The sequence below is a fragment of the Callithrix jacchus genome, chromosome 14 (genome assembly GCF_049354715.1).
Source record: "Callithrix jacchus isolate 240 chromosome 14, calJac240_pri, whole genome shotgun sequence".
Classification (NCBI taxonomy): domain Eukaryota; kingdom Metazoa; phylum Chordata; class Mammalia; order Primates; family Cebidae; genus Callithrix; species Callithrix jacchus.
In genome coordinates, this window is record NC_133515.1 from 18,709,211 (window position 1) to 18,726,256 (window position 17,046).

At 45.1% G+C, this 17,046-nt stretch overlaps 1 protein-coding gene across 3 annotated transcripts in view; it reads right to left on the reverse strand.

Annotated features, from left to right (window-relative positions):
* LOC100399243 (acyl-coenzyme A oxidase-like protein) overlaps window positions 1–17,046 on the reverse strand; it is a 79,660-nt gene that overhangs the window by 28,845 nt on the left and 33,769 nt on the right. For 2 of the 3 annotated variants that reach the window (XM_078348406.1, XM_078348408.1), the window contains exons 8-9: window positions 16,366–16,438; window positions 12,532–12,664 (exon numbers count right to left, since the gene is read on the reverse strand). In XM_078348406.1, the coding sequence (XP_078204532.1) occupies window positions 12,532–12,664; window positions 16,366–16,438 (206 nt within the window). Of the gene's footprint in view, window positions 1–12,531; window positions 12,665–14,744; window positions 14,788–16,365; window positions 16,439–17,046 lie in introns of all 3 variants that reach the window. The other variant, XM_078348407.1, reaches the window with a different exon arrangement.

A 17,046-nucleotide genomic window follows, 5' to 3' on the forward strand; every position in this document is an offset into this window, starting at 1 on the left:
ACAAAGCTGGATGAGATGGCAAATGGAAGAAAGGGAACACGTCGCAGTGAGCCAGCCCTTTGCGCCTTACACCATGAGCTACTTATTCAAGCATGAAAACTGGGACATCATTCTCACAACACTAATTAGACTAAAAGTTGATTCTCTAATACTCTTGCCAGATAAAAGTTAATGAAGAAAACACAACCCAACAGGCTGACTCTGGAGCTGATGCCCATCACCCTAATTATCTGACCTAAGATGTCCCTGAAAGAAAAATCAAGCATGAGACAGACACAGGCTGCCCCATGACCCCTGGAGACAGATCAAATCCTTGGAATCTCTCATGGGCCAGTTGGCCCAAAGGTCAGAGGAAGCACAGTTGCCCAAGCAAGAAGCAAAGAAGTTTCCAGAAATTGAAGATGCCGCACTTTGAGGCTCCAACATGTCCAGCACCCCTTCTCCAGTGCAGCCTCCAAATGAAGGGTCATTCACAAGAAGGGTTCTGTGGTACCCTCAAGTCATTCAATCATCCTTGAGTCATTCCTCAAGTCATCCTAGTGGGACACAGATGGGCACAACACTGCACTGTCCACATGAGGTGATGCCTGCCTCACCAAGCTGCCTCCCCTCACGGAGCCTCTGTTTTCTCAGCTGTGAAACTAAAATCCTGGCAGAGCTGCTGTGAGCACTGAAAGAGAACACGCACATGGAACCTCAAGAGCCTGGCCTATGGGAGACCATCAGCACGTGGCAGCTCCCTTCTCTCCTCCTGGACCACATTAGATCAAAGATGCTTGTGACAGACTGGGTGCAGGGCTGAATTCAGTTCACAGACAGCTACTGAGGGTCTTCTGTGTACCTCGCACTGTGTGAAGTTCCTGCCCTCTCGTAGCTAAGGGAGAAGTAGGCAGACTATAAATACTTGGGGCTGGAATAAGCCAGGCACTAAGAAAAGCCCCAAAGGCAGGAGGCTTTCCCAGGGAAGCAACATCCATGCCCAGGTAACCGGTGAGCAAGAAAGGAAGACAGGGACAGTCACGGGCAGAGGGGCCAGTCTGTGCTGAGCCCAGAGGTGACCAGAGTGGCCTGTTTGAGGAGCTGCAACTGGGTCTGTATTGCTGGAGTATAAGATTCATTAAAAATCCCCTAAACTCAGTTCCTCTACACTTTAGGCCAGGACTGCTCTCTGAAGCTTTAATCCTATTACATGGCTGTCTTTAGAGAACAGGAGACCATCCCCAGTTCTGTGTATTATCTACCCAGAATAGCACTCCAGCCACACTGACAATGTCATCAGACCCAGGAGACTCAGCCATGAGCAATCTGCAAGGGTGAGCCAAGGAGCAAGTAAGCACTACAGGAAATAAAAACAAAATATTCACTGCCCAGACACACACTGCCTGAACTGAAAATATGCTGGGTGGGCAAGTCCCAAAGATCTCCATATACACATTACAAACAGAAAATACTTGTATTTCTTTTCCTAAAGATTCAGTACAGGATTCCAGGACTCTTGATACATTTAAAAGTTACCAGATGACCCATACTCTCCACAGGGCTGTGATCTGGACTGACTTATTCTTCACCAAATAAGCCTTCTTTTTACCACTCTATTTATTCATCTAACTCTCTATCCAACCGTCTATCCATCTATTCATCCATCCATGTATCCATCTACCCATCTATTCATCCATCCATGCATTTATCCTTACATCTATCCATGTATCCATCATTCATCCATTTACCCATCCATTCATCCACCCATCTATCCAACCATTCATCCATCTATCCATCCATATATCTATTTATTCATCCATCCATCCATCTACCCATCAATTCATCTACCCACTCATCTATCTATTCATCTACCCATCCATCCTTCTATCCATCAATTCATCAATCTATTCATCCACTCATCCATCTATACATACATTTTTCCATCCATTCATCTACTCACCCATCATCCATGCATCCATTCACTGAATGCTTACTAAGTACCAGGCCCTGTTCTATATCCAGAGGTAACCAAGAAGACACAGGTTCTATCCTCTTGAAGCTGACATTCCCACTGACCAGCTTTGGAGGTCAGGCACCCCAGGCAAGACTTTCTTACCCTTGAGTCTGATGAGTGGCAAATAAATATAGTTCCACAGAAGCCCTTGGGTATCCCACTCAGGGTCAACCTTGCAGGCAGAGAGAATGCCTGCTCCTCAGTTTACCTCCTTCTGCTCCAGCCTCTCCAAACTCAGATCAAGCCTGACCCAGAGAGAATTCCCTATGATGTAGGCAAGATTCTCCCCACTCTAAACCATGCAATAATCTAAAAAAGCCACATATCTTCACAGAAGCAGGGAACTGTGCTTCTTACTGGGGACATGGCAGCACATATATTTTAAATATGAAAAACATCCCCTCCTTCTAAGATCCCTGTATTGAAGTTTTCAAGGCACCTCATTTGGATTTTGTACAAATTGAGAAATAAACTAATAAGCATCAGATAGAGGCCAAATTAATAAAGGAGAATATGAAATAGATTTCATACAATAGACAAAATAATCAAGAAGCTGGAAGATATTACTACTATAATGATTGATACAGTTTGACTGCATTTCCTCCCAAATCTCATCTTGAGTTATAATAATTTCCACATGATGTGGGAGGGACCCATTGGAAGGTAATTGAATCATGAGGGCAGTTACCCTCATATTTCTGTTCTTACTATAGTGAGTGAGTTCTTACAAGATCTGATGGTTTTATAAGGGGCTTTTATCCCTTTTTCTCAGCACTTCTTCTTGCTGCTGCCATGTGAAGAAGGACATGTTTGCTTCCCCTTCCACCATGATTGTAAGTTTTCTGAGGCCTCCTCAGCTCTGCAGAACTGTGAGCCAACTAAACCTTTCCTTTACAAATTATCCAGTCTCAGATATGTCTTTAGCATCTCAGTAGCATGAGAACAGACTAATACAGTGATGAAGGCATATGTTTCTTCTCCTAACAAAAAAAAAAAGGGCAATTAGAAATTCCAGGAGAAACAAAAAACTTTAAAAAGTTACAATAACCAAAATATCAAGCAAACAAAAACATGATATGATTCTGAGTAATCTATAGAGTACAAGAAAAGTGATTCCATTTGACCTTGATACTAGGATATTGTTGTTCAAATTATAAAGATATTTTGACATTAGACTTCTAGAGAAGAAATATGATCCTCATACACTACATGGTTCTACAGTGAACCACACTTCATAGCCCTGGCCTAAATAACACACAAACTTATAACAATAACACAGAAAGTTATAACCCACAAATATTCTACTAAACCATCATTTTGCTTCTCTTCTTAGAGCCTGTAAGGGTTTTCTGGTGGCAAATTTAAATGGCCCAGTTCACTTTTTAAAATTTATCTAAAAAAATATAAATTTTTTTTGCTTACTAAATTTCATTATGGTAGGCAGAGGTATTCAAAATTGTTTCATTAAACTAAGCTAAAAAAATTCCACTGGACACACTTAAAAAATGTTCATTCTAAATGACCCTTTTCCCCATAAAAAGTCATCAGTGAAAAGGCTGACCAACCCATCTTCCCTCTCATTCTGCTCCCAGCACACAGTGCTCAGAACCACAGTGACACATAGCTGTGAGGCAAAGTCAACAGTAACACTAAAAATTAAGCCAGGCCTCAGGTCACAGTAGGGAAGGAGGCCTGGATTCTTGCCCAGCCACTAACCATTTAGCATCTACCAAACCCCAGTCTGAGTGAAGTGTTTACATTTTCAATGTGGACAACAAATTTCTTAAATCTTTGGTTTGGTTTGGTTAACCAAGGCAAATACAACCATGCACAAAGGGTTCCAGGAACGCCAGTGAGCAGGGCTTATCCCAGGAACATCTGTCTTTAGGACTACAAAGCCACTCCAGCATGGGGTAAGGGCTGGACCCCAATGCTGGAATACCAGACTGTGAGGCCCAGAAAGCTCTGGGCAAACTGTTACATCTTCCTATATATTAAGTTTCTCAGCTGGAAATGGGAATCAGGACAGCACTCAACTCACAAGGTTGCTCTGGTGATGAAATGAACAATCATGTGTGAGGTGCTCAGAAAACGGTCCCTGAACAGGAAGCACTCCATACAAGTGAGTTTTTACTATGGCTAGAGCTGTTATTGCCTTTCTCTATGGGAATCCACTACAGGATGGAATAAAGCAATAGGGCAATGAGATGTGGAGTGAGAGAAAAGGACAATGACCTATGGAAGCACCTGTGCTACATGGACTATCAAGTTTCAGGTGGAAAAGCTCCTAAGGACAGCAGGCCAGCCATCAGTCATCCATATCTGACCTCTCAGGTGGCATAGACCATGCTTTTTCCCAGAGGCAGACAACAGGGCTACCAGGGAGTAAAGCCTGTGAAGCTCCTCACAGCTGCAGCCTGGGCACCACTCTACCTGCCATAGGTGAGCCGGCTGCTAGAGCCAAGGAAGGCAAGCCTCTCTCCCAAGCAGAACCCAGGCTGGGAGCACTAGGAAGCAGTCTACACTTGTGGCAGCATCACACTGTCCCTCACAGCTGCCACCGCCATAACCCATCATTTGAGGAAGCTGGGGTTTCCTACAATGCTTGTGTAGCCTCTGATGACTTACTTAAAGGGAGTTCTGTCCTTGAAATGTCACAGCCACAAGCATCTAACATTCATGGGCCACATCAAATGGGGAGAGATGCCCAAGGACTTTCCTCTCCTGTAACAGAAAAAAACTCCTTACCCCACAGACAGCTTTCTGGCTGCCTATCTGTGAATGTGACCCAGATACTCTACTAACTGGGGAAGGGCTGGATGTCAGCCCCTAGGTCTTTGTGCCAGAGACCCAGAGTTCTTGTTTGGAAAAGCTTCTATAAAGGACATACTGGACTCTGACCATAAAAACCCCACAACTCTCTCTCTATGGCATGTTACTCTCAGTACCCGCTGCCGCGTGTCTCCTGCCATTGTAACCACAGAGGCTCCTCATAGCATTGTAGCATTGCAGTTACCTAGATGCACCGTCAATCCCTGGGGGGGCATACACCTGCTCCACGTCATCTCTGTCACCTCTTGGCGCGATCCACAGTGCTGAGAGGAAGGCGTTCAACATGTGTTTACAGAATTGAAGCAAATTCAAAATGGAAATTCTTTCAAATATCCATTTCAGATACACATGTCATGTGCTATGTACTATCTCTGGTTGTACTTCTCTAGTTCTTTGGTCTTTGAGGCAAAGGGCGGTAGATGTATCTTTTAAGGAGAAATGTTTATGGATGGAGCTGGAGGCCATTATTATCCTCAGCAAACTAATGCAGAAGCAGAAAATCAAATACCACATGTTAATCACCTATCGTGGGAGCTAAATAATGAGAACTCATGGACACAAAGAAGAAAACAACAGACACTGGGGTCTGCCTGAGGCGGGAGGGCGAGGAGCAGAAAAGATAACTACTGGGTGCTGGCTTAATACCTGGGTGATGAAACAATCTGTGCAACAAACCACCGTAACAAACCTTCTCATGTACTCCCGAACCTAAGATAAAAGTTTACAGAAAGGACAAATGTTTACATTTCAGCTGTTAAATATGTAAACAATTGCTATAGAAAACAAACATTATTTAACCATTCTCTACCCACCCAAAATGCTGCAAACATATGTTTTTAAAGATGTTTATGAGTCAAATTATATCCTGAAGAGTGGTCAAGATAACTCTACATCCTATTCACAATCTTGGTCTTGAGCCCAACAATTACTCAGCTCATGCATCCTTCTTCTTATGTTGACACGTTTTAAAAATCAACACTGATGCCTGATGAGAAGCTAAATAAACTTATAACAATAGCAAAAACCTCCCCACTTCTTACAGACAAAAGTAAACACAAAGGAAACAGAATCTGCGGGTCATTATTGGTATTTGGTGACCTCTGGTGGTCAAGTCCAGGAAGTTTCCACATGAGGAAACTATTTCACAGATTGCCTCTGAGGATCCTTCAGGCTAAAGCCTTCATCCCGCAGGACTTCTGCAGCAAGGAAGCAGCTCCTGCTTCCCTCCTCCCCACATCTGTGTGCGCGAAAGGATGAAAAACAAAACAAAAACAAAAAGGATAACATCAGCCTTAGCAGAACAGGAGGAGCAATGTGACCCTGCTTCTCAACACACACACAAGACGCCTGGAAAGGCATAAAACTGCAGTGGATGAGCTGCACTTTCAACTCCCCAACACCATGCTCCGTCTGAGCAGATGGCTGAGGCCACATCACAAAAGTGTCAACAGAATGAGCCGGTCAGCTTTGCCTTATTAATATCAGGGAAACATATTCTGTGAACACCACACATTTTCAGGACATTACTTTAGAGAATGTCCTAAATAGCCTCCCCTTACATCACCCTCTGTTATGCCACACTTTCCGAGGAGGCAGAGGTCTCACTGTGCTCACATCAGAGGGTTTTCGTTCCCACCAATCCCATTCAACTCAGTCCCCACACTGAGCCCCTGTGCAAGACCTTACAGAGACGCTCCTTACTCTCCCCTTTGCTGCAGAAGGAAGGGCAGGCTCTGAGGATGGTGAATGCCTCTGGCCTTTCCTTGCACACTCCTGCATGGGGAGTTTCTGTGAAGTGTGGTGTCCATCAGATAGGTGACTGGTTTTCTCTAGGCCATTCCATAACTCCCTGATATGGTTTGGCTGTGTTTCCACCCAAATCTTATCTTGAATTATACTTACCATAATCCCCACGTGTCATGGGAGGGACCTGGTGGAGATAACTGAATCATGGGGGTGGTTTCCCCTATCTTGTTCCTGTGATAGTGAGTCCCATGAAGTCTGATTGTTTTTGCTCAGCATTTCTCCTTACTGCTGCCACATGAAGAAGGATGTGTTTGCTTCCCTGTCTGCCATGACTGTAAGTTTCCTAAGGCCTCCCCAGCCATACTGAACTTTGAGTCAATTAAACAACTTTTCTTTATAAATTAACCAGTCTCAGGTATGTCTTTATTAGCAGTGTGAGAATAGACTAACACACTCCCATTAACTACTAAATTATACATGAGCTGATCACTCTTGTGTTCAGAATCTTTTTAGTGGGATGGGTGGGATAAATGGATTATTGGGATAAATGATGAAGGATGGGTGAATGACAGATGGGTGGATGATGGATGAATGGAGAGATGATGAATGATGGATGATGAATAGATGATGGATGGATGATGAATGAGGGGATAGATGGGTGGTGGGTGAATGGGTGGATAGGTGGATGGACACAGAGAGACAGGTGGATGAACAGGTGGGTAGATAGGCGGGCAATAGATAGAAGGAAGGATAGAAGACTAAAAAGATTTCCATTACACGTGGGGCTCTACTAGGTCTTGCACCGAGACTAAATTAAAAAAAAACACACACTCACAATCCCTACCCACTAAAGGTTGTGTTAGTAATGATACAAAATGAGATCAATTGATGACAAGAATAGATGGGCACAAAGTGACTCCAGAAGAAAATCAGAGCAGGTGACCTCCAAGCAAAGGAAACAGACTAACGCCTGGTCGTGTTATGGCAGTGGCTGCAAACATTGAGATTATTCATGTGAGGAGGCTGAGTAACCTGCTCAGGAGGAAGTGTCATGCACCTGGTTTGTGGCCATTAGGACAGACAGAATGTCATTCTCTGACACCTGCTGATCTGCCCCAGCTCCAGTGAGTAGCTGAAGCACACAGGCAGAGTGGTGGAGAGGTGGATGACCAGGAGCTGGACACCCCAGTGAGGATTATCGATACTGGGACCTCTCTGGCATTGTATCAGAGCTTGGGTGAAGGGGCAACCCTGAGCAAGACCCCATAGCAGTGGCAGCATGCAGCCTGCTGTGCCCACTCAACACAGCACAGGCCCACAGAGCCACACCACCACTCCCTGTGTGGTGAGAAGGGTCCATGCTGGCCGCTGACCAACCCCTGCTGGCTCTCAAGGCGACTTGGATGCCCTCAACCTCCTCTTCATTGCTAGAATCGTCCATGAACCCTTGCAGTAAGAAGGTCACAAAAAGGTTACTCAAGGACACAGTATCCCATTTCAAATCCCCATCAACAGCAGGAGAGACTTTCCCATGCCTTGCTGGGACCTGTCATTCACACCCAACAATGCACCCTGTAGGAAAAGATTGCATGTCTATCACTGGGTTTGAGAATCCCCTGAAGCCAGTTTCTTCCCTTTGCTCTCCCTGCAGCTCCTGGGGATAGGAAGAGCTACCCCAATTCACATGTGGGTCCCTGTACAACTTGGAGATGGTCGTTCAGGCTCTCAGGACTGGCTGACTGTGTCTGCCGCCCAGCACCCACGTGCCTGAAAAGACAGCCCAGAATGCTGGCTGCACTCAGTGTGCGGCTCTGCAGCTCAGCCGCTGCCTGTGACTCCGCAGCCCCAGCCCTGAGCACACTCCCAGACCACCAGGGCCACATTGCCAAGTGTAGGTGAGCATGACCCCAGTGCCTGCTTACTGTACAGTGCATGAGCAAGGAAACATGAAGCACATACCATGAGGAGCAGTGTCTGGGACAGAGAGGAAGAAAGAAAGGAGACTCCCGGTTCTGGACAGAAGGACCACATGGAGTTAGATCAAAGAGACAGCAACATCCTCCTTCCCACCAACATGGAACTGGTAGGGGGTTTGGGAATGTGGGAGCACAAGAACCAACACATACTGTGGGCTTCCCTCTGCTAAGAGCTATGCCAGGGCAGGGGCTTTGGATGTGAATCCTGATTCAGACCTCATTCACTCTTTCAGCTCCTATTTGCTGTGTCGACTATGTGCCCAGCCCTGTGTGTGAAGCTGAACACACAGCAGTGGATGATGCTGGCAGGGCCCTGGCTGCGTGGAGCTTTTAGGCTAGAACCCACCTACTACACATGAGTTGTTACACACATGAGTTGTAATAAATGCTATAAGCAAGGAGTCCAGTGCCTTGGGAACAGGTGACAGAGGAACCACATACAGACTGAGGCCTTTCCGAAGAAAGGAGAGTCATACAAGCTCTGAAATGTACATGAAAAAGGGGGGCCTCCTTAGCAGGATGGCAGCATGTGTGAGCCCCCTCCCACAGTGGCACAGGGGAGAGACGGAAATGAGGCCAGAGGGACAGAGGACAATGGAGAGAGGTGGTGAAGTGAGGGTCATGAGGGATCATGGATACAGGAACAGAACTTGGGCCTTGATCCTGGGGGCCCAGAGGGTGACAAGGGGGCTGAGACAGTGCTGGTCTCTAGCCCAGAGAGTGGGCTAGACCTCATTTACATTTCTCACTCACTCAGGTGCCCCAGCTTCCTCCTCCTTCTGAAAAGGCTTCCCAGCCTCCCGGCACAGGCTGCAAAGGTCTCCCAAGCCCCAACACCCAGCCAGCTCTCCCAAACGCGTTAACTCCCTTTTCCTCCTGTTCTTGCTAATCACAACCATATCCACATGTTCTGTGCAGGGGTCTTAAGGATCAGAGCCCACAGCAGCAGTGTCACCTGGGAACACGGAAATGCAGATTCTTCACCCCATCCCAGAGCTGCAGAATCACACGTAATGGGGGTGGGACCCAAATACTATGCAGCACCCAATTTACAAGATAAGTTTGTCTTAGCTAAAATATTTACCTCTGTGCAAAATCAACCCCAGAGAGTGGGCTAGACCTCATTTATATTTCTCACTCTCTCAGGTGCCCCAGCTTCCTCCTCCTTCTGAAAAGGCTTCCCAGCCTCCCGGCACAGGCTGCAAAGGTCTCCCAAGCCCCAACTCCCAGCCAGCTCTCCCAAACACGTTCACTCCCTTTTCCTCCTGTTCTTGCTAATCATTTAATTTGTCCTGGTATTTCTGACACAAATTAGATGATGGTCAATATGTCAAAGCTTTAAGAGAAAACTCAGAAGTTCTGAGGAATGTCATGAAAATGAAAGATAACCATGAAAAATATGACATTTGGGCAAAGTTTAAAATGACCAGGCATGCTCAGCCTTGAGTGAATGTCACTGTGGGGAGCCACAGTGACAGTTTTCTAATACACAAGGAATGCACATAGGAGAAAGGGATCCGTTTTTCCACTCTTCAGCAAGAACAGAAGGAGAAAGACCATCTTAGGTTTCAGCCGGGAAAACATATGTCATGTGCTTGATCCATCGGAGAGGAAGAGCTGCCAAGAGGGCCGGTGAGATCATCCTCGCCAGAGATGCTGGAGATGAGATCACAGCGGCCCAGGTCGCTGTCCGGCAGTGTGCCTGGACCACGCAGAGTCTCAACCTTGCTGGGCTCCGTGCAGGGTCTTCCCACTGACTGACAATCCCATCGCCTGGCAAGGTCTGAATGGGCAGGGCAGGTGCTGATTCCAGGTTACTATGGTTTGCTTCAGACACCTGGAAATTCAAAGGATGCTATGCACCTCTGCAAAACATTGCATATTGCCTTGTTACCTGGAGGCCAGGATACCAGGCATTTTTTTCATGGGAAAGCCCATGTCTTCCCTTCCTTTAGCCAATTCCTGTCTTCCCAGTAACAGCAATGGTGGCAGCAGCAGGAGCACCAACAACAGCAACAACCATCACACGAATAACAGCCACGAGCTATGGAGCATTGCTCTGGGCCAGCACTGCACACACATTCTTCACTCATGCCTCACCACCATCCTAAGACCCATTTCACAGACGAAGAAACTGGGGCCTAGAGAGCACTATGGCCTGTCCACAGCCCCATTGCTGGTCATGGCCAGGATGAGACTTGAGCCCAAAGCTTTCCTGCCCGTAATCATGATCATGCCTCAGTGTTGCCAGGAATGAAATCTGCACGTCAGACAACCAGTAAAAGGAACTGATGCAATGTGGCCCCCAAGACTCTCCTGGGCCTGGCAGGGGCTGGCCTGTGATGATGTTCAGCAGAATGGAGAACAGGAACCTTTTCAAACTCACCATTCTGGCTCCTCTCCCTGAGACATCACCCCCACCCACTCCCAGATCTGGTGACATTTAAAACCAAGGCCCTCTCAGAAGGCCGTCACCCCTGCCTGGTCTGGTCTGCACCACCCCATGCCTTGCCCCACACAACTCCACCCTTGGACCTCAATGACCCTGCAGGGCTGCTGATGACATGGATGTCCTTCATGCATCATCACCCCCTCCAAAACCAGCAAGAGCTCAGGGTTTTCTAGCAGCCTCCCCAGCCGTTGACCACCATATGTTTTTGATATGCACTCTCCTCAGAGGGCCCCTCAGACAGGATGGTCTACAGGCTACTGCAATTAGAGGGGATATTGTGCAGAGACTGCTATCATGGCTTCAGCTAAGCCTGCATCCGATGTTTAACCAATCTTCCCTTTCATGCAATTCTAGGCTTGCCTGGCTTTCCTACTTTGGCCTCTCTCTGGAGTCCTGAGGATGGCTGAAATGGCTTCTACTGAAGACCTGAGGAACCAGTTTTCCTCAGCACTCTGATGCTGCCTGTGCTGGTACCGTCACCGCAAGGCTCTCTGGGGTCTCATTCAATATCAGACAGTTCAGCCAAGGGACCTGGGCCCCTCCTGACATGGGGCTTCAGACCTGAACACCAACCCGGCTCCACTTAAAGAGCCACCACAAAACAAGCACAGGAACTGGAATGCACGGGCAGGCATGAGGTCAGGCCCAAGTGCACATGTTGATGGCCACAGCTGTGGCCCCTTGCAGGAAACACCACCATAAGGGGAAGCCCGGGTCAGGGCAGGCAGTCTGTGAAGTGTGGCCGACCTCAAAGAGAGTAAAGAAAGATTTTCCTGCTATTCTAATGACTGCGGGCTGATGTCAGGCCTAAAGTCAGGTGAATGAAATTTATTCCTTCTTGATGGAAAAGCTGGACTCATGCCCCAGATGTATATTCCTGGGGAGTCTTAATTTTTCTTCCAGCTTCACGAAGCTCAGTGCAGCTTTCTTGAAGCAGGCTTTTCCTTCATGCAGAGACAGAGAAGGCCCAGAGAACAAAGTAGGCTAGGGCCCTGGAGAGGAGAAGGAGGCCCTTCCAGAGCTTTGCTCTCCAGGCTCCTCTGTCCAAACCAATATATGGGAGAGTCAGGGCAGGGGAGGCAGAGATGGCTCCTGGAGGACCGGCCTCATTGCCTCCAGACTGTGATGGAGAACGTTACACCCTGTACAGACACAGGAGGATCAACACTCCTAGGAACTCAACCAAGACATGCCAACCTTTGCCCACATGGGCCAGCCCTTAGCTGCTTCTCCAGCAGATGTATTTGCTCTGAACATCTCGTTCTCCCTGGTCATCTCTCCTGCACAACGCCTGTGCTCCACCCCCATGATTAGCAGCACACATCTGGGATCCAGATGGGTGGGACCCCCCTCTTAAGAAGGGCATAGAAATATTCCCCGTGGATGGACACCTGGCACTCCTCAGCATCTAACCGGGAACCCTGGCCATATTATACCAATCGTGGCTCAAGAAGCTCAGCTCCTGAAATTGTTACTCATCCCTGAGCCAAGAGAGAATTAACAGTAGATAAATTCAAATCAGAGTCAGCTACCTTCATGACACCCATAGCTTGGAAAGCCACAGCTAATCTCGAAGGGGTCAGTGCTGCCAGCATGGCATTGAATCTTGCACTCTTGTTCCTAACAGGAGAACGGTACTGGCCATCTGGAGCCACGGAACCAAACCTGTGGAAAAGAGAGGTGGGGTTTCACAAAAAAGCAGGACATAGCACCACTAGAAAAGAAGTCAGGTGGCTCCCATGTGCACACAGGGAAGCGCTAGGATTTCCCCACCCTGGAACTTCCCCCTTGAGACAGAAAGCAGGTAAGAACGGGGGAGTCCCCTCCAAGAGATGCTGAGAAAGGCTTGACTCATGGGAGGTAGTGGTTTCCTGAGACATTAAACCCACACTAGAGCCTGACTGTGCAGACTGCACACTGACCCACTTTTTAAAAACTGAGATGTAATTCACATACCATAAATTTTTTCCTTCAAAGTGTACAATTCAATGGATTTTTTTATAGCCACAAAATTGTACAACCATCACCATGATCCTATTCCAAATCATTTTATCACCCCAAAAAGAAACCCCACCCTACTAGCAGTCCCTCCTCATACTCCCCTCCCTCCAGCCCTTGGCAACCATTAACCTACTTTCTCTCTCTATGGTGCCTGTTCTGGGAAAAAATTCACATATCAGATGTTGATGTCTGGCTTCTTTCACTTGGCATAATGTTTTCAGGTTTCGTCTACATCATAGCATGTGTCAGTACTTCAATTCTTTTCATGGTTAAATAATATTCCATTGCATGAATATGCCATGTTTTCTTTCCTATTTCCTCAGTTGGATATTTGGATTACTTTCCCCTTTTTGCTATTGTGAATAATTATGCTATGGACATTTGTGTATAAGTTTTTGTGTGGATATGTATTTACAACTCTCTTGTAGACAATGTTTTTACACATACCTAGGAATAGAATTGCTGGGTCATAAAATGATAACTTTACACTTTTGAGGAATGGCCAAACTGTTTTCCTAGTTGGTGCCACCATTTTGCAGCCCCACCAGCAATGTATAATGAACAGTCCTAGTTTCTCCAATACTTGTTATTGTCTGTCCCTTTAATAAGCGACATTGGCCAGGTGTGATGGTTCACATCTGTAATCCTAGCACTTTGGGAGGCCAAGGCAGGTGGATCACCTGAAGTCAGGAGTTCAAGACCAGCCTGGCCAACATGGAGAAACGCCATCTCTACTAAAAATACAAAAATTAGCCAGGCATGGTGTTGCATGCCTATAATCCCAGCTACTCAGGAGGCTGAGGCAGAATTGCTTTAATCCGGGAGGCAGAGGTTGCAGTGAGCTGAGATCACACCACTGTACTCCAGCCTGGGAAACAGAGCAAGGCTTCATCTCAAAAAAAAAATTTTTTTAAAGACATCTTAGTAGGTGCAGAGTGGCATTCATGGTGGTTTTGATTTGTGTCTTCCTAACGGCAGTGATGTTGAGCATCTTTTCAAATTCTTAGCGGTCATTTGTAAATCTTCAGAGAAATGTCTATTCAGATTTTTACTCATTTTAAAATTGAGTTATTTGCCTTTTTAATTCTTGAGCTGTAATAGTCCTTTCTATATTCTGGATACTACAGCCTTATGATATTAATATATATAATTTACAAACATTTTCTCCCACTTGTAGGTTTTCACTTTATTCAGTGTTCTTTAATGCAAAAAAGTTTTTTATAACTTTGATGACGTCCAATTTATTTTTAACTTGGTTAGTTGTGCTTTTGGTGCCACGTGTAATAGATTGTTTAAACCAAGGTCACAAAAATTTATACCTGTGTTTTCTTCTAAGCTCTTACATTTAGGTCTGTGATCCATTTTTAGTTGATTTCTGTATATGGTATGAAGTAAAGGTGCAGATTTATGCTTTTGCACATGGCTATCTAGTTTGTCCCAGCACTATTTGTGGAAAAGACTATTCTTTCCCCATTGAATTGTCTTGGCTTTGCAGCGGAATATTAATTGGCAGTAATTGTAAGAATTTATTTTTAGACTCTTCATTGTATTCCAATGTCCATACATCTATCCTTATGCAAATATAACACTGTCTTGATCACTGTGTAGTAAGTTTTCAAATCACAGGTGTGAGTCCTCCTACTTTGTTCTTCTTTATCAAGATTGTTTTGGCTATTCTGAGTTTCTTGCATTTCCATATAAATGCTGGTGGTCCTGAGGGGAACTGGGGGGCGTTAGCACTCACCAGGGTAACTGTGAAGATGCTTTTGTTGCTTCCATTTTATTTCCTATCAATTCACAGGAAGAAAATGTTAAGCAGAATTTGGTTAACTAAATTGCTTAAACCAAGGTCACAAATATTTACATCTGTATTTTATTCTAAGCGTTGTGTAGTTTTAGCTCTTACATTTAGGTCTATAATCCATTTTGAGTTGATTTTTGTAAATGGCATGAAGTAAAGGTCCAACTTCATGCTTTTGCACATGGCTATCTAGTTTGTCCAAGCACCATTTGTCGAAAAGACTATTCTTTCCCCATTAAACTAAAAATATTGTTTTTTTTTTCTTTTTGCTTTATTTTGTTTTTAATTGACATATAATAATTATACATGATGGAGTACAGTGTGATGTTTTGATACATGTATATATTGTATAATAATAAAATCAGGATAATTGGCATATTCATCATCTGAAACATTGATTTTTTCTTGAAATGAGGACATTGAAAACTCGTAACTATTTTGAAAAGTACAACGCATCATGGTTAACTATATCACCTGTCCAGTATCACACCAGAACTTACTTCTTCAATCCAACTATAACAGTATCCATTGACCAACCTCTCCCTGTGCCCTATTCCTTCCTACCTTCCCCAGCCTATGGTAACCACTATTCTATCCTCTACTTCTTTATCCTCCAATTTTGTAACTTTTAAGTTCAGGGGTACAAGTACAGGTTTGTTACACAGGTAAACTTGTGTCATGGGGGTTTGTTGTACCAATCATTTTAAGACTTTTTCCCACACAATTTTCTTAAGCTTTTGGCACCCACTGCAACATTTATCTACTGGTAAGAAAAAAGAGTAAAGCAGTCAAGGAAAATCCACAGGGAGGCAGGAAGACAGCTAGTTGTGTGCACCCTGATTGCTGGCTTTGTCGCCGATTTAACATGACTATGGCTTAGGATTTTTATTGGATGTTTGAAATGCTGCTGAGAAAATTAAAGGTACTAAGTGTTTCTTACCTTCTGTAAAGAACGTTCTGTAAAGAAATTAACTCCTAGAGCTCTACTTCCAGGATACACCTGGAAGCTGATAGTGCCTTATCCCCTACCACTCACAAAGGAAGCAATAGCACCCATCTGTTTATAATTGGCAGAAAAAAAAGAAAAAAAACTAAATTCCCAACAATAAGAAATTGATTATATAACTTGTAAAGCATTTATTTAACAGTCTATCGTAGTGGTACTAAAGATAAGAATGCATTGGGTGCTCTTAGCGTTAGATAAAAGCATTTGCTATATAATGTTAAATGAAAATTATGCATTATTTTACAAATAGAATCCAGAAGTGGATCTTGTTTAGTAAAAATCTGACATCTCTTTAGACTTATGGGCATAAAGAAAAGTCTGGGAAGATGTATAGTAAAGTGTAACAGTCATTATGTCTGGACAATAGCATGTTGAATAATTTTACATTTTTTTCTATCTGCAGATCTATCTTTTCCAATTAGTTGTCAACAAACCTGTAAGGGTGGTTATGGGTAAACAGCCCAAACATGCAGCCCATGAGACCCAAGAACCAAGCCAACTTTGGAGAGCAGTGAGATCATCTGCACCATAGACCTGAGTTAAGGCGAAACTACTCACTTATCCAGCAGATTCTCCCTGGATATCCGAACCTGGTGAAATATTAAAATCCCATTGTCCACACCATGCAGACCTGGAAAGAATAGAAAAGAGGAATCTATGCAGCATCAGAAGTATTTTCCCTACTACTTCCCACATCTGTCTCCACTAAAATACAAAGTCCTTTATTTTACTTTCAGAATTGTTGGTGCTTTTTCCTTTTGGGTGGGCATGGGGATGTTGTTTCCTTGATGAGCTCTGCCTGTTTCTTCCACCAGCCTGGCCCCTTCCTCTCTAGAAAGAATGAGGAAAATGGAGAATGGGCTTTTCTGTGCACCCTGCGTGCTTTGGGGATATGGAGGATACACACCTACCTCCCAAGCAGTGACTGTGATTAAGAAAAGGAGAGTTGCAAGCAACTGAAAGAATGGGAAGCTGCACTTTGGGAGGCCGAGGCGGGTGGATCACGAGGTCAACAGATCGAGACCATCCAGGTCAACATGGTGAAACCCCATCTCTACTAAAAATACAAAAAATTAGCTGGACATGGTAGCATGTGCCTGTAATCCCAGCTACTCAGGAGGCTGAGGCAGGAGAATTGCCTGAACCCAGGAGGCGGATGTTGCGGTAAGCCAAGATCACGCCATCGCACTCCAGCCTGGGTAACAAGAGCGAAACTCCGTCTAAAAAAAAAGAATGGGA